The 25,272-nt window shown below is 40.7% G+C and overlaps 1 protein-coding gene across 40 annotated transcripts in view; it reads right to left on the reverse strand.

Annotated features, from left to right (window-relative positions):
• The window catches only part of UBAP2 (ubiquitin associated protein 2), a 160,179-nt gene that overhangs the window by 72,968 nt on the left and 61,939 nt on the right, over positions 1 to 25,272 (reverse strand). For 22 of the 40 annotated variants that reach the window (XR_013534872.1, XR_013534907.1, XR_013534880.1 and 19 more), the window contains 4 exons: positions 20,074 to 20,227; positions 17,896 to 17,973; positions 3,616 to 3,670; positions 2,137 to 2,240 (listed from right to left, as the gene is read on the reverse strand). Coding sequence is in view for 34 of the 40 variants with exons in the window: in XM_078370745.1 (XP_078226871.1) it covers positions 2,137 to 2,240; positions 3,616 to 3,670; positions 17,896 to 17,973; positions 20,074 to 20,227 (391 nt within the window). In the remaining 6 variants the exon portion in view is untranslated. The remainder of the gene's footprint in view (positions 1 to 2,136; positions 2,241 to 3,615; positions 3,671 to 17,895; positions 17,974 to 20,073; positions 20,228 to 25,272) is intronic. The other 18 variants (XR_013534911.1, XR_013534905.1, XM_035308030.3 and 15 more) reach the window with 2 other exon arrangements.

The raw sequence follows: 25,272 nt of genomic DNA on the forward strand, positions 1-25,272 counted from the left end.
ACCCGCCCCCCAGACACCCTACCACCCAAAAAAGTTATGCAAAACTTAAATACCAAGTGTAATTTTTTTTTTTGAGACAGAATCCCACTTCGTTACCCAAGCTAAAGTGCAGTGGCACAATTTCGGCTCACTGCAACCTGCGCTTCCCAGGTTCAAGCGATCCTCCCACCTCAGCCTCCCAGGTAGCTGAGGCCACAGGCACATGCCACTTACACCTGGGTAATTTTTGTATTTTTTGCAGAGATGGGGATTCATCATATTGCCCAGGCTGGTCTCAAACTCCTGAGCTCAAGTGATCTGCCCACCTCAGCCTCTCAATGTGCTGGGATTACAGGTGTGAGCTACCATGCTCGGCCCAAGTATAATCTTAACCATGGTCATGGTAATCTGTTTCAGTCTTACTAAATTTTATCTTCAAATATATCAGTTTCAGATTTTTACAAGAGTGAAATTAATCACAATTCCAAATTTGTTGCCATAGAATCTGACATACAATATCTTATAATCTCCTAATATCTATATGATCTATATCGATATTCCTTTTCTCCTTCCTGGAACCAATTATTCATGTTTCTTCACCTTGCCTTGATGGTCTCATAAGAAACTTAACAATTTTACTAGTGCTTTTAAATAACTTATAAATTTTGCTGATTCTCTTTACAGTTTCTCTATTTACAGTTGATTAGTTGTGCTTCTGGTGGCTCTTACTTTTTGGCTATGGTTGATGTTATATGAATGTTCGTAGGCATTATTTTCTTTTTTCTGAGACACAGCCTTGCTCTACTGCCTACGTTGGAGTGAAGTGGAACAATCATAGCTCACTGCATCCTTAACCTCTCAGGTTCAAGTGACGGTCCCCACACTTTAGTTTCCCAAGCCGCTGGGACCACAGGCGCAGACCACAATGCCAGACTAACTTTTAAGTTTTCTTAGTAGAAATGAGGTCTTATTATGTTAATCCAGGCTCCTCTCAAACTCTGGCTCAAGTGATCCACCCACCTCAGCCACCTAAATGCTGAGATTACAGGCGTGAGTCACTACATCTGGCTTTGATAATTTATTGAGCTATATTCTAAATCAGGGTTATATTTCACTGTGTTAAATTATGTTTTTTGGTTTCGTTTTGTTTGAGATGAAGTCTTGTTCTGTCACCCAGGCTGGAGTGCAATGGCACAATTTCGGTTCATTGCAACCTCTGCCTTCTGGGTTCAGGTGATTCTCCTGCCTCAGCCTCCTGAGTAGCTTGGATTACAGGTATGTGGTACAATACCTGGCTAATTATTTTTGTATTTTCGTAGAGATGGGATTTCACCATGTTGTCCAGGTTGGTCTCGAATTCCTAACCTCAAGCGATCCACCCACCTTGGTCTCCCAAAGTGGATTACAGGCGTGAGTCACCACGCCTGGCTAAATTATGTTTTTATAAGTATAATCTTAATACTTAGTGTACAAAGAGCTATATATAAATAAACAACCAATATTTACCCCAAGAATTTCAGAAAACAATGCAGAAACAGCATGATACAGAAAAACCTGCAGAAGCAATGTTGCTACAAGCCCATCTATCATCTACCACATTACCATATATTTTCTGGCCAAAGACTCCACCATTAGAAATGGTAAGTACTTCCAGTAAAAAATCTTCTCAGAAATTCTATATATCTGGGACATACTTTGATTAGAGTGTGGGTTTGTGCTGATTTATGCTGATTACCTTACATAGCCTCTTTCTTAGCTTGCAGAAGGAAAAATCAAACTCAATGAGACTTGTATGTGAAAGACTTTGGTGGCAAGAACCAACTAAGAGGTGGAGTTTCGCTGGAATGCAATCGCGCTATCTTGGCTCACTGCAACCTCCACCTCCCAAGTTCAAGCAATTCTCCTGCCTCAGCCTCCAAGTAGCTGGGATTACAGGCATTCACCACCAGACCCAGCTAATTTTTTTTTTTTAGTAGAGACGGGGTTCCTCCATGTTGGTCAGGCTGGTCTCAAACTCCAAACCTCAGGTGATCCACCTGCCTCGGCCTCCCAAAGTGCTGGGATTACAGACGTGAGCCACCGCGCCTGGCAGAGAACATAAAACTCTTAATAGCGCCAACATTTAAAACTCATCTCTGGCAAAAACAGAACACTTACCAGTTCCCTCATCTGCACCATTCTGAGCAGCTTCCCAAACCACTAGTTTTGTCCCACATACATCTGTAGATGTAGAATCTGAATAGTCCGTAGGATTAAATGTCCTGGGGTTTGAAATAAAGAAATAATAAAGGCAAAAGAAGCAAGCACCTAAGCCAAAATATTAACTATATATGATCTCCACCAAACAAGCCCAGTCCCTTCTTACAGCCACTTTAAAGACATCACCTCTCCTTCCCCTATTTAACTAATTCTGCCAGCCATGATGATGCAGATGTGAAAACCAGAAGTTGCCTAGGAACCTTCCACACACTCTGGTATAACAGCCTTATTTTCCTAAAACACTCTCCTCAGCATCCTAAGCAGACAGGAAAACCCATAGTCTTTCAAGGCAGAATAAGGGCACTTATGAAAGTTCTGCTGAAAAATAAGGCATAAATAGACAACAGGTATCTTTTTCCCAAGACAGAATGCAAGTTTGGCTTTGAACCCTTTACAACAGAATTATATGCTCCTTTATAGAAACATTAGATAAAGAAGAAAACATTTTGTTCAGCATCTCTCTTTTTATTAAAATCCTAAACTAACACCCAGTTTATCTGAATGATGGTTCAGAGATCTAACATGAGCCAAAACAAATATTACCTTTAACATTTTCCCAAAGGAATGTGAAGTAAACAGAAAAATCTACAGAACAATTTAAAGCTAATGGGCAGGGTTTACATCTTAAAGTGCTCCTGACAGTTTGCTCCCTATGTTTGGGAGCAGAAGGCACCACCACTTCTAGAAAGCAATGACACCAAGAGTGGTGCCTAAAGTTTGAGAAACAAAGGTCTTTTCCTGTAGCCAATTTCCTTACTTGACAGCATCTATGTATGGATTCCACAGGACGTCTTAAAGCTTTTTCTAAAAATCCAAGAAAGCTAATGTTTTAGTAGTAGCAAAAATTAAAATAACACCCAGAAACAAGAAATAAACCTGATTTTAGTTCCTCTGTGCCTGTTCATTGTTGACTATTAAAATTTAGGAAAAAGGTATCACTTATGCATAAATGAGCATTATATTTACTTAGCATTCATAGACAATGGCTGGATTAACTAACCTGGCTCTTAGGCAGTGCCATTTAGGTATGTCTGCAGGTATTTTGTCACTACTTCAGGTGAGGTGCTACTGACATTTATTAATAGTACAGAGAGGAGAGATTCTGGCAAACATCCTGCAATGTACAGGAGACCCTACTACCCCATGGAAGTATTATCCAATCCAAAACCTCAATAGTGCTAAGTAGAAACCCTACTCTAAGGCCTAATTAAAAGATCTATTTTATTTAAACTATTTTTCTTGTTAGTAAACTCTATTTAAGTATAGAAAACACTGGATTCACTATGATGACTAAATTAGATGCAGGGTATTAGAAGCAATAGAAGAATAAAAACTAGGGAAGTAAATAACTATAAAAATAGGATGGCTATGACTTACCCCATGCCTTGGGTTGAGAACCTTCCTGCCCCTCTCCCTCTGCCACGTCCAAATCCTTTAAAAAAACAAACAATTATAGTATAAAATAATACTTGTGTCCTACACAATTACACCTCCTTCTTCATCCTATACTCACTACCCAGACAATATCACCATTGTTCCTTCCTAATGGCACCAACATTCCAATCCAGGGCACCCAATTTACTGATTCCTGCTAATGCAACTACCTACACCCAGTTAGTGACTTAAAAGGCTAGAAAAGAATTAAATTCTCCTTGGATTATGTTTGTGGTATTTGATAGCTAAACATAGGAAGGTTATATTATAAAATAGTCCACATCTTTTAAAATCAAGATGGGCAAACGCCGTGGAATTATAAGCCATTATTATAAGGCACTGTTAAATTCATTTTAAATACCAGGTTTTTGATCAAAGACCAAAATGGCAGCAAGCAGGAGAACAAGCAAGCAAGAAGAGAAAATCATGACTAGCGCCTTTCCACATTCTCTTCATTAAAATCCTAAACTGAAGAGCAAAGGCCTAAATTTAACAGCTAAAACTATAAAACTCTCAGAGGAAAACACAAGGCAAAAGCTTCATAACACTGGATTTGGCAGTTATTTCTTGAATATAACCTCAAAGTTATAGGTTAAAAAAAGAAGAAAAAAGACAAACTGGATTTTATGAAAATTAAAAACTTTTCTAGGCCAGGTATGGTGGCTCACGCCTATCATCTCAACAATTTGGGAGGCTGAGGTGGGGAGGATGGCTTCATCCAGGAGTTCCAGACCAGCCTGGGCAACACAGGGAGACTCCCTCTCTAGAAAAATAAGTATTTTTTATGGGCATGGAGGCATGCACCTCTAACTTAGCTACCTGACAGGCAGAGGCAGGAGGATCCATGAGCCCAGGAGTTGGAGGTTGCAGTGAGCTGTGATCAAACACCGTACACAGGCCTGGGTAACAGAGCAAGACTCAAAAAAAAAAAACCTGTATCAAAACACAGTATTAGCCAAGCATGATAGTTCATGCCTGAATCCCAGCACTTTGGTATACCAAGGCAGGTGGATTGCGTGAGCTCCAGAGTTCAAGACCAGCCTGGGCAAATGGCGAAACCTCATCTCTACAAAAAATACAAATATTAGTCAGGTATAGTGGTACACGCCTGTAGTCTCATCTACTTGGAAGGCTGAAGTTGGAGGACTGCTTCAGCCCAGGAGGTTGAAGCTGCAGTGAGCTGAGATTGCACCACTGTACTCTAGTCTGTGTGACAAGTAAGACCATTTCTCAAAAACAAAAGGAGAAACAAAACACCACAGTATCAAAAGAGTAAAAAGACAACCCATAAAATGGAATAAAATATTTACAAATTATATATCTGATCACAGAGTAACATCTGGAATATACGAAGAACTCCTAAAACTCAACAACAAAATATTCCATTCAAAATCGGCAATAGCCAGGCCCAATGGCTCACGCCTGTAATCCCAGCACTTTGGAAGGCCAAGGTAGATGGATCACCTGAGATCAGGAGTTCAAGACCAACATAGCCAACATGGTGAAATCCTGTCTCTACTAAAAATACAAAAAGTTGGCGCATGCCTATAGTCCCAGCTACTCGGGAGGCTGAGGCAGGAGAATCACTTGAACCCAGGGAGCAAAGGCTGCAGTTCCAAAATCGCACCACTGTCCTCCAGCCTGGGTAACAGAGCAAGACTTAAATAAAATAAAATTTAAAAAAAAAAAAAAGGCCGGGCATGGTGGCTCATGCCTGTAATCCGAACACTTTGGAGGCCAAGGCGGGCGGATCACCTGAGGTCAGGAGTTCAAGACCAGCCTGACCAACATGGTGAAACCCCGTCTTAAAAAAAAAAAAAAAAAAAGCGGCCAGGCACGTTGGCTCACGCCTATAATCCCAGCACTTTGGGAGGCAGAGGCAGGTGGATCACAATATCAAGAGATCGAGACCATCCTGGTCAACATGGTGAAACCCCGTTTCTACTAAAAAATACAAAAATTAGCTGGGTATGGTGGCATGTGCCTGTAGTCCCAGCTACTCAGGAGGCCGAGGCAGGAGAATTGCTTGAACCCAGGAGGCGGAGGTTGCGGTGAGCCGAGATCGCGCCATTGCACTCCAGCCTGGGTAACAAGAGTGAAACTCCATCTCAAAAAAAACAAACAAACAAAAAAAAAAGCAATGGACTTTAATAGGCATTTCTCCTAAGAAGATAGACAAATGACCAATAAACATATTAAAATATACTCAGTAGTACTGATCACTAGGAAAATGCAAATCAAAACCAAAATAAAACAGAATCCCATATTATTCAGATGACTACTACCAAAATAAAAATAAAAACACAGAAAATAACAGGTGTTGGTAAAGATGTGGAGCACACCATTATGCACTGCTGGTGGAAATGTAAAATGATATAGCTGCTATGGGTAACAGTATGGCAGTTCCTCAAAAACTCCAATGATTGACCACATGATCATGCAATTGCACTTGTGGGTATATGTTTATACAACAAACTGAGACCTGACACAGGGGTTCACATCTGTAATCCCAGCACTTTGGGAGACCAAGGCAGGAGGATCACTTGAGGCCAGGAGTTCAAAACCATCCTGGGCAACGCAGTGAGACGCCATCTCTGTAATTTTTTTTTTTTTTGAGACAGTCTCCCTCTATCACCCAAGCTAGAGTGCAGTGGCATGATCTCGGCTCACTGTAACCTCCACTTCCCAGGTTGAATCAATTCTCTGCCTCAGCCTCCTGAGTAGCTGGGATTACAGGTGTCTACCACTAAGCCCAGCTAATTTTTTGTATTTTTAGTAGAGACGGGGTTGCACAATCTTGGCCAGGCTGGTCTTTAACTCCTGACTTCGTGATCCACCAGCCTTGGCTTCCCAAAGTGCTGAGATTACAGGCATGAGCCACCATGCGTGGCCAATAAATCTTCTTTTAAATTTTTTTTAAGAAGGCAAAACACAGAGCTGTTACTGTGACCTACAAGAATGTAAGAAACTCAGCTAATTAGCTCTAAGAAGAAAACTTTCAGTCTAAAGCTTTTGGCAAGAATACAGGCCAAAATTAAGGAAACTATTCTCAGGACTTAAAAACTTAAACTGAAAAAAAAAAAATGCAGTATATTCATACAACATTATATTATATTGCTATAAAAAGGAATGAAGTACTGATACATGCTACAACATGAACGTTTAAGTTAATCCCTTCAGAATAAAGGTGAGGAGGAACCCAAAACATTAAGAGAAAGAAGAGTCATAAAAGACCACAGTTGTATAATATGTGGAATTTATTATAATAAATTCCATTTACAGGAAATCTCCAGAACAGAAAAATCTGCTTGAGCTCTACAGAAATAGAAAGGTGATTATTGGTTGCTTAGGGTTGAGGTGGAAGGAGGAAAGAATTGGCAAAATGATAGTTAAAAGGTAAGGTATACTTCTGAGGTGAGGAAATGTTCTAAAATTGATTGTGGTAAGGATTGCACAACTTGGTGAGTATACTAAAAACCATTCCATTGTACACTAAGTTGATGGAATGTATGGTATGTAAATTTTATAAAGAGTATTTTCTTTTTTAGGCCGGGAGCAATAGCTCATGCCTATAATCCCAGCACTTTGGGAGGCTGAGGTGGGTGGATTACCTGAGGTCGCAAATTCAAGACCAGCCTTGTCAACATGGCAAAACCTTGTCTCTACTAAAAACACACACACATAGGCCGGGTTCGGTGGCTCATGCCTGTAGTCCCAGCACTCTGGAAGGCCGAGGTGGGCGGATCACCTGAGGTTGGGAGTTCGAGACCACCGTCACCAACATGGGGAAACCCCGTCTCTACTAAAAATATAAAAAATGAGCCAGGCAGGTACCTGTAATCCCAGCTACGCGGGAGGCTCAGGCAGGAGAATCGCTTGAATCTGGGAGGCTGAGGCTGCAATGAGCCGAGATTGCACCATTACACCCCAGCCTGGACAACAAGAGCAAAACTCTGTCTCAAAAAAAGAAAAACAAAAAACTATATATATATAAAAATTAGCCAGGCATGGTGGCACATGCCTGTAATGCCAGCTGTTCGGAAGGCTGAGACAGGAACCTGGGATGCAGCGGTTGCGATGAGCAGAGATGACGCCATTGTACTCCAGCCTGGTTAACAAAGCCAGACTTGTCTCACAAAGGAAAAAAAAAATTATTTAATTAAAAAATCTAACCCATCTTCCCCATAAATTCTAGCAAGATAACAGAATTACTGTTTCCTACTCACTTGGCAGTAATGCTACTAGTAATACTGATTTTTGTGTATATACCATTTCCCTGCATTGTTATCTGGAATAAACAGATTAATCTAGCAGCTCAGAATAAAGATTCAGAGTCTTTTAATCACAAAAACCAAGTCCAACATTTCCAAAGATTATCAAAGCAAATAAACCATGTTATCGTAAGTGCTATACCTTTCCATCTCAAGCACTGTATTACCTCTCTGTTGAATGACTACTCAAGGTTTTGTTTTTATTTTTTGAGACAGAGTTTTGCTCTATCACCCAGGCTGGAGTGCAGTGGTGCAATCTTGACTCACCGCAACCTCCGCCTCCCAGGTAGCTGGGATTACAGGTATGCGCCAGTACACCTGGAAAATTTTTGAATTTTTAGTAGAGACATGGTTTCACCATGTTGTACAGGCTGGTCTTGAACTCCTGACCTCCAGTGATCCACTCATCTAAGCCTCCCAAAGTACTGGGATTATAGGTGTGAGCCACAGTGCCCAGCTTCAAGTTTTGACTAATATTTACATTTTCTATGCTGAGAATCCAAATGGAAAGGATGCTCATTACTTTTTTTTTTTTCTTTTTCTGAAATGGGATTTCACCATGTTGGCCAGGCTTCCAGTGATAAGCTCACCTCAGCCTTCAAAAGTGCTGGGATTGTAGTGTAAGCCACCATGTCCGGCAGAATTGCTCATTATTCTAAAAGCGAAAATTCAAAGACCAACCAACCATCCCCACCCCTACCGAGGCAGATCTTAACTGCAGACATCCCTCCTTTTCAAATGCATAACCTGAAGGGAAGCAAATGCAGAAAGTAGCCTAATCTAAATAGACACAAAGCAATCCCTTCCCTCATCCCCAAAAGACAGCAAGAAGGTCTTTAAAAGCTAGCTGTGCCAGAAACTGTGTAAACATGAATTTATCACTGCCCACCTGAAACTTTAAGGTCCTGACTAAAATTAGTCAGGCATGGTGGTGCACGCCTGCAGTACCAGCTACTCGGGAGGCTGAGATGGGATGACTGCGTAAGCCCAGAAGTTCAAGGCTACAGTGTGTTTGGAAAACTCTGCCCCTACCGCAAAAGCTCTCTCTCTCTCTCTTTCCCTCCCCCACAAAGAGGCTCCCTTATCTCTCACTTTACATACCGGCCCTAGCCCTCCCTGCGCCCAGCTTCCTGCCGCCCAGCTTCCTGCCCAGCAGTTCAAACTGACCAACAGTTGCCCACCACCTCGGCTTTCGGCTTCCTCACCCCCCAGCCCTTCAGCCCCCTATAAAACAACCCTGCCCCTCTGAGCGGCGCGGCCATTCTCCTCTTCCTCCCGGCTGGTCCGACCGGAGGCTCTTTCCTCTCAATAAAGCCTGAACTTAAGGAATTTCCTCTAGCCTGCGGTCCAGTTTCTTTTCCAATGAGCCCAGTCTTCCCGCAGAGGGTAGGTCGGACAGTGATCTATGGTTGTGCCACTGCACTCCAGCCTGGGTAACAGTTTGTCATATCAGTAAAGCTCCTGACAGGGCAGGGTAGCTCACACCAATAATGTCAGCACTTAGGGAGTCCGAGGTGGAAGGACTGCTTGAGCTCAGGAGTTTGAGGCTAGCCTTAGCAACACAGCAAGACCCTGTCTCAAATATAAATAAATAATAATAAAAATTTCCTGATTTCTCAGGACTAGTTCAATAATATAGATGGTACTACTTCCATGTCCAGGGACCTGTTCAGGCAACACACAGAAGGGGGCATCTTTGGGGCTTTTCTGGCTCAGAGACTTGGAAGCCCAACCCTCTATATGTCCCTGGGCCAGGTTACATTCCCAGAGAATTTGGAATAACCCCTCCCCAACCCCAAAGAAGACTAAATGAATCAAATGAAAATGGCAAAACATCCCTGGATTTCAGTGAGGCACAAAGCTTGTTCACAGCAGTATCTTCAACAACATAATAGGTATGTAAATATCAACTGCCACATTAAAGAATGACAAGTAACCCCAACTTCATAAATATGGAATCTTTCATGGATTAAATTCTCATACACAGAGGCACAATAATGGCACTATATGATTACATAAAATAACCTATCTGTTCAATAACTGATTTGAGAATCAGCGTTTTGTTAAATGCTATGTGAAACCAGCACTAAGAGCGAGACTCCTTCTCAAAAGAAAAAAGAAGAAAAGAGAAGGTACTACAGAGAATTCAAAATTTAAAAGTAAACTGGGTCTGGTGGCTCAAGTCTATAATCCCAGCACCTTGGCAGGTCAAAGTGGGAGGATTGCTTGAGCCCCCATAGTTTGAGATCACCCTGGGCAATACAGCAAGAGCCCCTTCTGTACCTTTAAAAAAATTTAAGTAGAATGTTAAAACATAGTACGTGCTCAAAATTACTTTGCACTTGTACTATATAGACTGTATTCATGTAATAATTAGTTTTAAAAGCAGAGGAACTAATCTGAGTTACTAAATACAAAACAGTAAGGTAAAGCAGTAAGAAAAGTTAGGCAGTAAACTATTGTTGCCCTTTTTGCATTATTTTTCTTCAATCCAGAAGGAAACCAACCCCTGTAACCTTAAGTGTAATTCATTACCAGCCAGGTACAGTGGCTCCTGCCTGTAATCCCCTCTAATTTAGGAGGCCAAGGGAGGACTGCGTGGAACCAGGAGTTCAAGACCAGCCTGAGCAGCACAGGGAGATCTGTCTCTACAAAAATGTTTTTAAAAATTAGCCGGGCATGGTGCTGTGTACCTGCAGTCCTATCTACTCAGGAGGCTAAGGCAGGAGGATTGCCTGAGCATAGGAGTTGGAGGTTGCAGTGAGCTATGATCATGCCACTGTACTCGAGGCTGGGACGTCGAGTCCCTGTCTCTAAAAAAAGAAATAATAGTTCACTACCTTACTTGCCTCAATCTCGCCAGAAGAAAAGACCGAAATATTACATATAAGCTGATAAACCATGTGCCAATACACAAAGAAACATACAAGGCTGGACATGGTGGCTCATGCCTGTAATCTCAGCACTTTGGGAGCCCAAGGCAGACAGATCACGAGGTAAGGAGTTCGAGACCATCCTGACCAACATAGTGAAACCCTGTCTCTACTAAAAACACAAAAATTAGCTGAGTTTGATGCTGTGCACCTGTACTCCCAGCTATTCAGGAGGCTGAGGCAGGAGAATCGCTTGAACCCAGGAGGTGGAGGTTGCAGTGAGTGGAGATCGTGCCACTGCACTCTAGCCTGGGCAACAGAGCAACACTCCATCTTAAAAAAGAAAAAAAACATACAAAAGGAGTAATTTAAAGACACATTTGACAATTTAGCAAGACAGGTTTGAACTGTGCAGGTCCAATCATATGCACATTTTTTTCAACCAAATGAAAACTGAAAATACTGTTGGCCAGATGTGAAGCCCACAGAAGACTGATTTTTCCTATGCACGGGTGTTATAGAGCTGACGTTGGAACTTGAAAATGCAAGAATTTGGGTAAATGTTGTGGTCCTAGAAACAGTCCCCCATGTATGACTGTAATTTCTTTCACATCTTTACATAACATAAAAATGAATGTGGCCAGGCACAGTGGCTCATACCTGTAATCCCTGTACTTTGGGAGGCTGAGGCAGGTAGATCACCTGAGGTCAGGAGTTTGAGACCAGCCTGGCCAACATGGTGAAGCCCCGTTTACCAAAATACAAAAAACTATATAACTCAATCAAGACAGTTGCAGGTGGGCAAAAAATAAATAAATAAATAAACAAACAAATAAATAAATAAATACAAAAAACTAGCCTGGTTGGTGGCACATGCCTGTAGTCCCAGCTACTCGGGAGGCTGAGGCAGGGAATTACTTAAACCCAGGAGGCGGAGGTTGTAGTGAGCCAAGACCATGTCACTGTACTCTAGCCTGGTGACAGTGCGAGACTCCATCTCAAATTCAAATAAATAAATGTATGTACGTACGTATGTATGTATATATGTGTAATTGGTGAAATCCTCATCTCTACTAAAAATACAAAAATTATCCAGGTGTGGTGGTGCATGCCTGTAGTCCCAGCTACTCGGGAGGACAAGACAGGGAATTGCTTAAACCCAGGAGGCGGAGGTTACAGTGAGCCAAGACTGTGTCACTGTACTCCAGCCTGGTGACATTGTGAGACTCCATCATTCATAAGTAAATAAATAAATGTGTAACTGGTGAAATCCTTTCACTACTAAAAATACAAAAAGTCACTGCCGGGCACAGTGGCACAAGCCTGTAGTCCCAGCTACTCAGGAGGCTGAGGCAGGAGAATCGCTTGAACCCAGGAGGCAGAAGTTACAGTGAGCCAAGATCGCCCAGCCTGGACAACAGAGCAAGACTCTGTCTTTAAAAAAAAGGGTGGGGAGGGGGGTATCATGGAATCAAATCTTAAAGCAAAGCTGGCAAACATACTCACCTGACATTCTAATAATTCCGCTTTAACCCAAATCCTGAGTGTCATTTCTAATAAACAAACACATTCAGCTACAGCAAAGAAAAAAAGATGGATCTATGTCATAAAGTCCTTAAGTATATTATCTTTTTCTGCACAAAGCACATTCAAAACGAAGTTAAATGAAACAGCAGGCTGGACGCTGTGGCTCATGCCTGTAATCCCAGCACTTTGGGAAGCCGAGGTGGGTGGGCTGTTTGAGCTCAAGAGTTGGAGACCAGCCTGAGCAACACTGCAAACCCCCGTCTCTACAAAAAATAAAAAAAATTAGCTGGGCATAGTGGCATGTCCCAGCTATGAGGGATGCTGAGATGGGAAGATTGCTTAAGCCCAGAAGGTGGAGACTGCCCTGAGCAAAGATCACGCCACTGCATACCAGCCTGGGTGACACAGTAAGACCCTATCTCAAAAATAAATAAAAATACAGTAAATAAAAATGGTGAGCCACACTAAATTTTCTATTACTTTTGAACTCCTAAATTATGTCAAGACCAAAAAAATAATATAGGCATATTTACTTCAGGAAATATATAAAAATTATTTTTTAAATACACTGATTTAGAACTGCTTGAGTGCCTTAGTTCGAGACTAGCCTGGGCAACACAGTGAGACTCCTGCCACAAAAGAAAAGAGAGAGAAGAGAAGGCGGAAGGCGGAAGGTGGGGGGGGAGGGGGGCAGGGAGGGAAGAGAAAAATACACTGAGGTACGCTACAAAAAAATACTGTCAGAATCGCCAGGCGCAGTGGCTCACCCCTGTAATCCCAGCACTTTGGGAGGCCAAGTCAGGCGGATCACCGAGGTTGCAAGTTCAAGACCCGCCTGGCCAACATGGAGAAACCCCGTTTCTCCTACTAAAAATACAAAATTAGCCAGGTATGGTGGCGCTTGCCTATAATCCCAGCTACTCGGGAGGCTAGGCTGGAGAATCACTTGAACCTAGGAGGCGGAGGTTTTGGTGAGCCGAGATCCTGCCATTGCATTCCAGCCTGGGCAACAAGAGCAAAACTCCATCTCAAAAAAAAATTAAAAATAAAAATAAATAAATAAAATACTGTCAGAATCATAGCAATATTGACATCATCTCTATGAATGGAAAATTTCTCTCTGCTTATCTCTTTCTGCTCTTCTGGATATTGGTGAGAAGAAAACAATTATAAAGATATAAGACAATTTTGTTTCTTCCCCTGTGATCATAACATACCTGGCAGATCCCTATAGGCCCCACTCCTTGCAGTTATTTTTACAACTCTGAGGCTAAGCTTCAAAAAACTCTTTTTAAAAAAACTCAGCAGAACTGCCAGCAGCCCCACTTTCACCCAAGTTGTCAAAGGGCCTCCTGACAAACATACTTACCTGACATTCTAATAATGCTGCTTCAACCCAAATCCTTTACAAAAATCCTCAATTACACTCCACTAGCAAAAAAGCTTATGAAACACATACTGTATAGGAATTATTTTCCAAGTGGTTTCTGCTTGAATGTAAGCTCTGCTCCACACAACTTACTATCCAGTAAGGCCAAGTGGTAAGTTATGAACAAAAACCAAAACAATAAACAAATAAACAGGTAGGTAGTTTGCCTATATAGCTGCTTTTATATAAAGCAAACATAATAGATTTTGGTAGGAAAATTAAGTGCCCATTTTGTCACACAGATAGTTCAAATGAACTGTTTTTGATTGTTTGCCTTCTGTTCCTATTCACTGGTATATACATTGATGAGAAAATTATAAGAACAGCCACCATACAGTACCAAAAAGAACACGAAGAAATCAAATAAAACACCACACCCCCTGCAGAATTTATCTAGCCTATTTGTGATTAAGAAAAACTATGGTGATTTTACATGGTCTATTAACTTTTATTGATTTTGGGTTCATTAGCCTAAATAGAACCAAGGTAAACATATCAACTTTTTCTCAAAGTAATAACAGTACGCATCCCAGCAGATATTCAATCTCCAACTCACTGGTTATTCCCTATAATGTGTTTTCATAACAATAAATCTGTTCGAGTTATGACATTGGTCAGCTTGTAATCCTTAAATTTATCTCTAAACAACCAATCCAAATACACACTGTGACTAGGTTGCTACTGTCAAAGGACAAAATTAAAGGATTCAACAGTGTAGTCCGCAGTGGAATTTCAGTCATGAAAATTTAACTATTTCTCTAAGATGCCCATTAATGCCAGGAGAAGCATCTGAAGGATCACATACCCATGGAAAGAAAACCCTCTCCCTGGTAAGAGAAGCTGGGTTAGTATGTATTCCTAAAACCTTAAGAACAGAAGAATATTAAAGCAATGATATTTGAACCCGAACAGGGTGGTAAGGACTAATCACACACATAAGGTTGGTCTCACACTGCGACCGCCCTCTCCAGTGAGGCACAGTAAAATTTACTGGTCAATAAAGTCATTTTATTCTTTCTTTTTGTTACCCTCTGTTTTCTTTGTCTTAAGGTGTATACTTCATGGTTTAAGACCTAATAAGTTAGTAGGGGTGTACGTGCCAACACTCTTCATTGCCATCTTTCTGTTGTTTTTTGTTGTTTTTTTTTGAGGCGGAGTTTCGCTAGTTACCCAAGCTGGAGTGCCATGGTGTGATCTCTGCTCACCGCAACCTCCGCCTCCTGGGTTCAGGCAATTCTCCTGCCTCAGTCTCCTGAGTAGCTGGGATTACAGGCACGCGCCACCATGCCCAGCTAATTTTTTGTCTTTTTAGTAGAGACGGGGTTTCACCATGTTGACCAGGATGGTCTCGATCTCTTGACCTCGTGATACACCCACCTCGGCCTCCCAAAGTGCTGAAATTATAGGCTTGAGCCACTGCGCCCGGCCAATTGTCATCTTTCTATCTTTGACAATGGCAAATTTGAAACTTTATAGAAACCTGATCCTAAATATAAAAAATACTAAGCAGTTTCAGCTCATGGAATGCAGAATTATACTTGGTTTTTACCAATTTACTATGGGGCATATGACAAGAACTTTACCTAGAATAATACTGAATCCTTGAGATTTTTTATTATTATCATTTGAGACAGAGTCTCACTCTGTCACCCAGGCTGGAGTGCAGTGGTGCATTCTCAGTTCACTATAGCCTCCACTTCCTGTGATTCTCATGCCTCAGCCTCCCGAGTAGCTAGAACCACAGACAATGACCACCATGTCCAGCTAATTTTTGCATTTTTAGTAGAGACAGGGTTTTACCATGTTAGCCAGGCTGGTCTCAAACTACTGACACCAAGTGATCTACCTACCTTGGCTTCCCAAAGTGATTACAGGTGTGAGCCACCACATCTGGCCGAAATCTCTGGGATTTTAGCCTCAGCATTAAGGAAGTATCATCTAAGAAATTTGCAGGGTGATATCCACCTGACAATGGACTAATATTCAGACTATCCAAGGAACCAAAACAACTCAACAGCCAAAAATTAAATAATCCCATTAAAAAGTGGGCAAACAGCTTGGGAACAGTAGCTCATACCTGTAATCCCTGAGCTTTGGGAGGCTGAGGTAGAAGGACAGCTTGAGGACAGGAGTTCAAGACCAACCTGGGCAACACTCCAAGATTCCAACTCTAAAAGAATATTTTTTTCTTTAAATTAGCCAGGTATGTGGGCCCCAGCTGCTCAGAAGGCTGAGGTGAAAGAATCACTTGAGCCCAGGAGTTCAAGGTTACAGTAAGTTATGATCATGCCACTGCATTCCAGCCTGGGGAACAGAGTGAGAGACCATCTCTTAAGAGAAAAAAAAAAAAGTCGACAAAAAAATCTAAAAAGACAATATACAAATGGCCAAAAGACATTCAAAAAAATGCTCATCACTAAACATCAATAAAATGCAAATGAAAACCACAATGAGATACCATCTTATGCCAGTTAGAACAGCTATTATCAAAAAGACAAAAAATGTCTACTGAGGTAGCTGAGGCAGTAAGACTGCCTGAACCCAGGAGTTCAAGACTACAGTGGGCTATGATCAGGGCACTCCATCTAATTAATTAATTAACCAAATTAAACAGATGCAGGAAAAAGGGAACTTTCATATACTATTGGTAGGAATATAAACTGGTATAGCCACTTTCAAAAGCAGTATGGAGATTTATCAAAAACAAAAAATTAAATTGCCATATGATCCAGCAATCCCATTACGGGCTATTCATACAAAGAAAAGGAAACCAGTATGCCAATGAGATACATACACCTCCATGGTTACTGAAGCACTATTCACAATATTCACAAATACAGGGAATCAACCTAAGTGTTCATCAACAGATGAATGGATTTTAAAAAGTGATATATTTGCACTTTGGAATATGATTCAGCCACAAAAAAAGGAAATCATGTCCTTTGCAGCAACATAAATGGACCTAGAAGACATCATGTTAAATAAACCAGACACAGAAGACAAGTATCACAGGTACTCACTCATGTAAGAGCTAATAAAGTTGTCTCATGCAGACAGTGGAATGATAGTTACCAGAGGCAGAGAAGGTGATGGGTACAGAAGGCAGGGAATGAAAAGAGACTGGTGGTAGGTTAAAACACAGTTAGAGAGAAGGAACAAATTCTAGGCCAGGCTCGGTGGCTCATGCCTGCAATCCTACCACTTTGGGAGGCAGAAGCAGGTGGATCACTTGAGGCCAAGAGTTCAAGACCAGCCTGGCCAACATGGTGAAACCCCATCTCTACCAAAAATACAAAAATTAGCTGGGCATGGTGGCATGCGCCTGTAGACCCACCTAGTTGGAGGATTGAGCCCAGGAGGTGGAGGTTGCAGTGAGCTGAGATGGTGCCACTGCACTCCAGCCTGGGCAACAGAGTGAGACCTTGTCTCAAAAAAAAGGAGTAAGTTCTAATTAATGTTCAACAGTAGAGTAAGGTGACCACTTAACAATTATGTATTATACATTTCAAAATGATAAATGCTAATGGTGATGGATATCCTAAATACCCAACTTAATAATTATATATTCTATGCATATAACGAAGTACTACATGTTCCCCAAAAATGTGTTTAAATATTATATATCAGTAAAAAGCTAAAAATTTAAAAAATTTAAAAAGAGAAATTGCCATAGCCACCCCCAGCCTGGCAACCACCACCACTACCGTCAAGGCAAGACCTGCCCCTCTAGCAAAAAGACTACAAGTCGCTGAAGACTCAAGTGATTGCAGCCTTTTTTTTTTTTAAGCAATAAAGTATTTTAAAATTAAGGTTTAAACACCCCATTGTACTGTATTCCAAATGTAATACAATTATAATTTGTCAATGCTTTTGGTTAGAGCTTTAAGTTTTAAATTATTCATAATAGGGCTTTCTCAGCTCATCCAAAAACAACCCTTTGGTTTCTTCAAAACTACGTAATCCAATATAGTTCATTTACAGGATCAATAAACAAATGATCAGATTTTAGATGACCTACCATTCTTTCAGAGCACACTGCCAACCTTAGTAAGAGTCCAGCAAAGCAACTGCCCACTTGTTCCCCTAGAATGAAAGCATTTTCTTCTCTCTTACTCTAGCTTACCTCTACCTCGGGCTCGCTTGCCACGATCTGAAGGTTTGTCCACTTGATTAGAATCAATTCCATTTTCTTCACCTCTAACTAAGAGAAAAAGGGCAGAAAAATAAATTTCCATTTCCAAACTTCTTGTACATAACCTTGCCAAGCAACTATTAAATGCAAAGAAGGAATGCCAAACAGGCTACAATTTAAACAACAGGTTCAGAAATAGGAAAAACAGAAACAAAAGTGACTTAAAAACTGAATGAGGTCAGACACAATGGCTTGCATTTGTAATTCTGGTATGTGTAATTTCCAGCTGAGAGGGCCGATCTCTTGAGCCCAAGAGCTTGAGACCAGACTGGGTACTATACAAAGAAACTACAAAAATTGGCCAGGCACAGTAGCTCACGCCTGTAATCCCAGCACTTTGGAAGGCTGAAGCAGGTAAATCACTTAAGGCCAGGAGTTTGAGACCAGCCTGGTTAACACAAAGAAACCGCATCTCTATCAAAAAAACAAAAAATTTAGCTGGGCATGGTGGCACACACCTATAGTCCCAGCTACTCAGGAGGCTGAGGCAAGAGAATTGCTTGGACCCAAGAGGTGGAGGATGCAGTGAGCTGAGATCTCCTCACTGCACTCCAGCCCAAGCAAGTGAGCAAGACTCTGCCTCAGAAAAAAATACAAAATATAAAAATTAGCCAGGCGTGGTCATGATGGCGTGTACTTAGTAGTCCCAGCTACTCAGGAGGCTGAGGTAGGAGGATCACCTGAGCCCAGGAAGGTCAAGGCTGCAGTGAGCTGTGATCACACCACTGCACTTCAGCCTGGCTGACAGAGTAAGACCTTGTCTCAAAAAAATTTTTTTAAATAATGAAATCACATCTTCCTTAATTCACATGAAAGATACTAAAATAACACTGATTTTTCTTTCTTCTTGGTGGACTTGCCCTCTCCTAAAGTTTTTGCTTCAAAAAAACTACCACCATTATGCAACTACATAATATATCACAGAATTTACTCATTAGTTTAGGTCCAAAGCCTGGAAAGGCACAGAATAGTAAAATAGCTATCAAGGAAACACTGAGTTCTTAGAAAAACTAAAGTTGGATTTTTCTAGAATACTAACCAGAAGTTGCCAACACCCAGTCTTTTCTTTTTCTCATCCCTATATTGGCATTAACCGCTCTATATAATACAGAAATTTTACGAAGGATATTGGCATGGCTTCCTCCCGTCACCTCTTTCAGAGGTTGACTCACATGAATTCCAGTGAGGCTTTCCTTGGCAATCCATTTAAATTGGTCAGACTTCCTTCTTCCCACAATTTGCAACTCTCTTTGTTTTTCCCTATGGCATAATTTCTACGTAACACCATTAAAATATTAATATAAAATATTTTCTCTTTATTGTTATGTCCCATTTGACCTTCACTGAAAGATAAGTTTTAGAAGGGCAAAGATTTTATCAATTTTATTCATTGCTGTATGCCTATAAAAGAATCCACCACATAGTAGATACTCAATAAATATCAGTGTTATATATGAGACAGCAAGAGATAATGTTAAATATTTACATTTTATTCTTTCATAACTACATTAACACATTGCCAGAGGAGACAGGGCTGTTTTGCATGAACAGCGGCAAAACCCAGAAAACCTAGGGCTAATGGAAATGAGACCTGCCTATGAGAAATCTTCCCTATTCAGCAACTTTCCTCTTACTCTAACCCTTGTCTATACCGTGAGTATCCGTAAATGAAAGAAAAAAACAGCTTCACCCAGTAAGTAAATGACTCTGACCCCTTTCTCACCACACACACACACCATTCTAAAATTAGCGAACAAGTTTCACTCATAACAGAAGGCAGTCATAAGACACACTACACAACCACCTGCCTACAGCCCAGATCAGTGCTAACATGAAACCAAATGAGAGGCTCTATGAAAATACACAGATGTCACTCATTTCTAGTGTTAACTATTAGAACAAATTCTGCATTGACGAAACGAATTCATAGGCATGCTATGGACTAATCTTTCAGTTCTTCAGAATATGTAAAAACTCCTAAGAAAAAAACAGAAACCTGAGCACAGTGGCTCACGCCTGTAATCCCAACACACTGGGAGGCTGAGGCGGGACAGTCACTTGAGGAGAGAGAAGAGAAGAGAAAAAACTGAGTAGAAAGTCTGTACTTACATTCTCTGCCACGATTGCCACCTCTTCCTTTCCGGCTGTTGTTTCCACGTCCACGAATTGATTCTTTCTCGCTTTTCTTCTCTCTATTCTCTTTGTTTTCTGAATTTTCTTTTGTAAAATTCTTCTTCTTCCCCCCTACAGTCTCCCATGAAGTCTATCAGAGAGAACAGCTGTTACTCAGTTATCATTCACAATATGTGTAATTATCAAGGGCACATGCGTGCATCTTTCAAACCTAACTACCCACAGCTTGCAGCTCACCTGCTTATCATTTAAATTCTTTTCAATATAGCTCTACTTTCTTCATAACAAAGATTACCTGACAAAATACTGTATGTTTTCCCAAGATAGAGCCCTTTCCTATGCAAATTTAGGAATACAGTAAATGTCATTTCCCCACGCTCCTATTCTACACCAATTCACTTACATATTAGGCCTTAAATCTACTTATAACATTAATTCAAAGACCACAAAATTACTTAGAATGATGCCCCAAAAGCTCCAGGAATACAAACTTACCTAATCCATTATTCAAACTAATTATCTAAAACAATTTAATGGCAGGTAAGTAAAACGTTAGATTGGTTTTGGTGGGCTTTTTTATTTACAAAGTACCTACATTTTTAACCTCCAAAGAATTATTCTAGTTAGAAGTCAATTTATATAACCTCCCTTCTCTACCTCTCCACTAATGGTGATATCAAATCTAATCATATCACGTATATATAAATTGCTGAGAAAACAAAGAGATACTACATTCTTGAATATAAGTGAATACAAAAATTATCAAGCAGGGTAGTTACAGAGAAACCCCAAAATTGGCCCAATAGTTTCTATTTACTTATTCATAATCTGCCTTATTTCAGAAGGGATATGAAGTGACTCCATTCCAAATTAAGAGTAGTAACTATTTTATGCTTTAAAAAATCTTAAGGAAAAACAAAATTTGACATTGTATATCCAAAGTAAACATAAGCAGTGGAAATCAATAAACTAAAATTTGGGTGATAAGCTGAATTATTTCCATAACAGTGATAGCCAACTTCCAAACACTTTTTTGAAATGGAATATCTGGTCTTCTGCAAAGCTCTGATGAACTCACATATTTAATTAGATATAAAATGGATATGAAAAATATATAAATTATATTCCCCCTCTAAGCTTTGATAATGAAGACTGAATATAATGACAACTGACAGTTAAGGTGAAACATTCAGGTATTATCATACAGTTCTGGTGAGCATGCATCTATTGTAACCTTCCTAGAAGGCTACTTAGCAATAGTACCCAATTTTTTTTTTTTAGACAGTCTTACTCTGTCACCCAGGCTGGAGTGCAATGGCATGATCTCAGCTCACTGCAACCTCCACCTTCTAGGTTCAAGTGATACTCCTGCCTTAGCCTCCTGAGTAGCTGGGATTACAGGCATGCACCACCACACCCAGCTAATTTTTGTAATTTTAGTAGAGATGGGGTTTCACCACATTGGCCAGGCTGGTCTCGACCTTGTGACCACAGGTGATCCACCTACCTCGGCCTCCTAAAGTACTGGTATTACCAGGCGTGAGCCACTGCTCCTGGCCTAGTACCCAGATTTTATTTGGTGCATACTCTTTCAACCCAGCAATTCTATTTCTAGGCCTTTATTCAAATAAAATAACGTGGCCAAACACAATGGCTCACAGGCCTATAATCCCAGCAAGTTGGGAGGTCAAGGCAGGCAGATCACTTGAGGCCAGGAGTTGGAGACTACCCTGGCCAACATGGTAAAACCCCAACTTGATTAAAAATATAAAAATTAGCCGGGAGTGGTGGCAGGCTCCTGTAATCCCAGGTATTCAGGAGGCTGAGGCAGGAGAATCTCTTGAATCTGGGAGGCCTGAACGTGGGAGGCAGAGGTTGCAGTGAGCCGAGATCACACCACTGCACTCCAGCCTGGGCGACAGAGTGAAACTCTGACTCATAAATAAATAAATAACAAACAAAATAATAATAATTGTTTAAACATTTATGTGCAGACAAAATGGTCAACAGCATAAAAGGAGGGGAGGAGGATTCCCACAATAACTAACTCAGGAGACTATCTGGTCTAGGGTATCCATAAATGGAGCAGTATGTAGCCACTTTACCAGTTATATAGGTACACAAAGAGGTCCTTGATATAAGAAAAAGCAAGCTATCAGCAAACAGCATATAGAATTACCTTTTTTTAGTTCAAATAGGAGCCTATGTACTTACTGAAGGAAGTGGTAGAAGTCTAAGTGAGGATGCTTAATTTGATTTAATCTTTTATATTTTTCTGCATTTCTTTTCTAATTAAATAATAAAGCTTATCTATGCCAGAGGGGAAAAAACGCCTATACCATACAAACTCAATGTATTATGTTTGCTAATACAAAAATACTAGACAATTGTGTAAAATTGAATCCAGTCTTCTTAGGTTAGAATATAAAAAGTATATTCCAGAGGTCCTGGAAAAATCATCCCAGTAGAGTTAGCATAAAGTGTGTGTATACACAATATACATCTTTACACCGCCTTGCCTAAAGGTATTATGTCTTTATAAAGAGACCAGCTGTCACTGTAAACATCTGACAAACACTTTAACCCACTTCATAAAGCAAATGACATCCTGGCCAGGCGCAGTGGCTCACACCTGTAATCCCAGCACTTTGGGAGGCTGAGCTAGTTCAAAAATTACTCTCCTACCACTTGGCCCTTGCCAGAAACTACCAACACAAACAGCTTACTTTATAAAAACAATAGGTACACATTAAGAAACTGATATTTCAAAATGATTTTGTCACACCAACCAGACATTATGATGAACAAAAAGTTCAGTACTTATGTTCAATATCTTCCTTTGTGACAGATATACTTACATAAGAAAAATAAACTTATCCTTAAAAATATCATGGACAATTCCGCTTAACACCTTTTCCAAGTTTTGTTTTTGGAAGACTCTGGCACAGAAGAAGGTTAAGCATTAGGAAAACAATTGTTTGCCTTCATGCTCTTGCTCCTAGCAACATCCCAGTGTTTATATTCTGTCAACCCCACTCCAATTAACTGTATCTCAGTCAAAGGAAGATAATCACAGCTGTTTAGCCATGGGTGCTGCAGATGGCAACTAGCTAAAGCAGTATGAAAGACAAGATATACCAGAGAATGGTTCTCAACAAACCAGGGTTTCAAAGACTCCCTCCAGCCTAAGGAACATAGAAACACAGACACCCTATCTCTACAAACTATAAAAATAATTAGCCAAGCACACTGGCATGTGCCTGTGGTCCCAGCTACTCAGCAGGCTGGAGGATGCCTTAAGCCCAGGAGCCCAAAGCTGCAGTGAGCCACGATGGCACCACTGCACTCTAGCCTGGGCAATGGAGTGAAACCCTGTCTTAATAAAAAAAACACAGGCTGGGCGCAGTGGCTCATGCCTATAATCCCAGCACTTTGGGAGGCCAAGGCGGGTGGATCACGAGGTCAAGAGATCGAGACCATCCTGGTCAACATGGTGAAACCCCATCTCTACTAAAAATATAAAAATTAGCTGGGCATGGTGGTGCACACCTGTAGTCCCAGCAACTCAGGAGGCAGAGGCAGGAAAATTGCTTGAACACAGGAGGCGGAGGTTGCGGTGAGCCAAGATCGCACCACTGCACTCCAGCCTGGGTAACAAGAGCAAGACTCCGTCTCAAAAAAATAAATAAAAATAAAAAACACAAAACACCAAAAAACTAAAACAAAGACTTTCCCTCTACTTCTGTATTTCCCCCACAGCCCACTCAGCCCCAAACAATATTCAGAACTTCATTTGCTATTTTCTTACCTTTGAAGAAAACAAGAAGTCAGATATAACCCACACTATAAAACTGTTCAAGAAGTAACCAAAGAGACATTCTTCATAAAAAGTTCAGCTTTATTTTCTACTACATAGCCCAGAACCACCTCCTTCAGGTTCAGTCCCAAATGAGGAGGGGGCATTAAAACTTAAAACAGAAAGAGAGTATTAGACACTTAAGACTTAAAAATTCACCCAACTACCAGAGAAAAGGAATTACATCTGCTGGAGCTAAAGGAAAGACAACAAAAAATAGTGTCCGGACTCATCTCTACCATAAAAAGATTCCCTCCAGGTTATTCACAGAGATTCATTTTCTTTGCTTTGCTTTTTTTTTTTTTTTTTTTTTTAAACTAAGAGGGCAGTTTGGCTCTTCAGTTCACTTTGAAAATAACTGAAAGCCATTCTATTCTGTATCCATTAGCAATAAAGTAAACAGATCCCACCTATTCTGTAAAATCTGGAAAACTTATTCCCATACCAGTAAATAAAAACTATTCAAAATTTTAATTTATCATTTAACATGGTTCTCCCAAAAAACTCACAATTTTGCTGAATTGTCCTGTGTACCATCAGTGTTCTCGTACATGGAATTTTACCTACAGGTACAGCCACACTCAGTGAAATCCTTTTTCACATTAATTTTTACTCTAAAAGAATTCATTCTCTTCATTTTGCATCAACTAAAAAGATAATCATTTTAGCTTTCAGTTTCTCACAGCAGTTCGTTTCTATATTTCCTATACCTAATGCAGTGTGACCCTAAAATGAAACTTCAATTAAATCTGAACACTGACAAGGGCAGTTTGTTTGCTTTTTTTACATTTCCAAGGAAAGGCAGTTATTGATGTGATATCTTTGTATCCTCTTTTAGGTGAGTCATTATTTGTTTTATTCTACTCTAACATAGTTTCCTCAACTTAAAAAATATAAACACAGGCTGGGTGCAGTGGCTCATGCCTGTAATCCCAACACTTTGAGAGGCCGAGACAAACGGATCACCTGAGGTCAGGAGTTCAAGACCAGCCTGGTTAACATGATGAAACCCTATCTCTACAAAAAATACAAAAATTAGAGCACATGGTGGCGCGTGCCTGTAGTACCAGCTACTTGGGAGGCCGAGGCAAAGAATTAATTGAACCTGGGAGGCAGAGGTTGCAGCAAGTCAAGATTGCACCATGACACTCCAGCCTGGGTGGCAGAGTGAGATTCTGACTCAAAAAATACATATATAGGCAAGGCGCAGTGGCTCATGCCTGTAATCCCAGTATTTTGGGAGGCCGAGGCAGGCAAATCATGAGGTCAAGAAATCAACACCATCCTGGCCAACCTGGTGAACTCCATCTCTACTAAAA

The sequence above is a fragment of the Callithrix jacchus genome, chromosome 1, assembly GCF_049354715.1.
Source record: "Callithrix jacchus isolate 240 chromosome 1, calJac240_pri, whole genome shotgun sequence".
In the NCBI taxonomy this organism is placed as follows: Eukaryota; Metazoa; Chordata; class Mammalia; order Primates; family Cebidae; genus Callithrix; species Callithrix jacchus.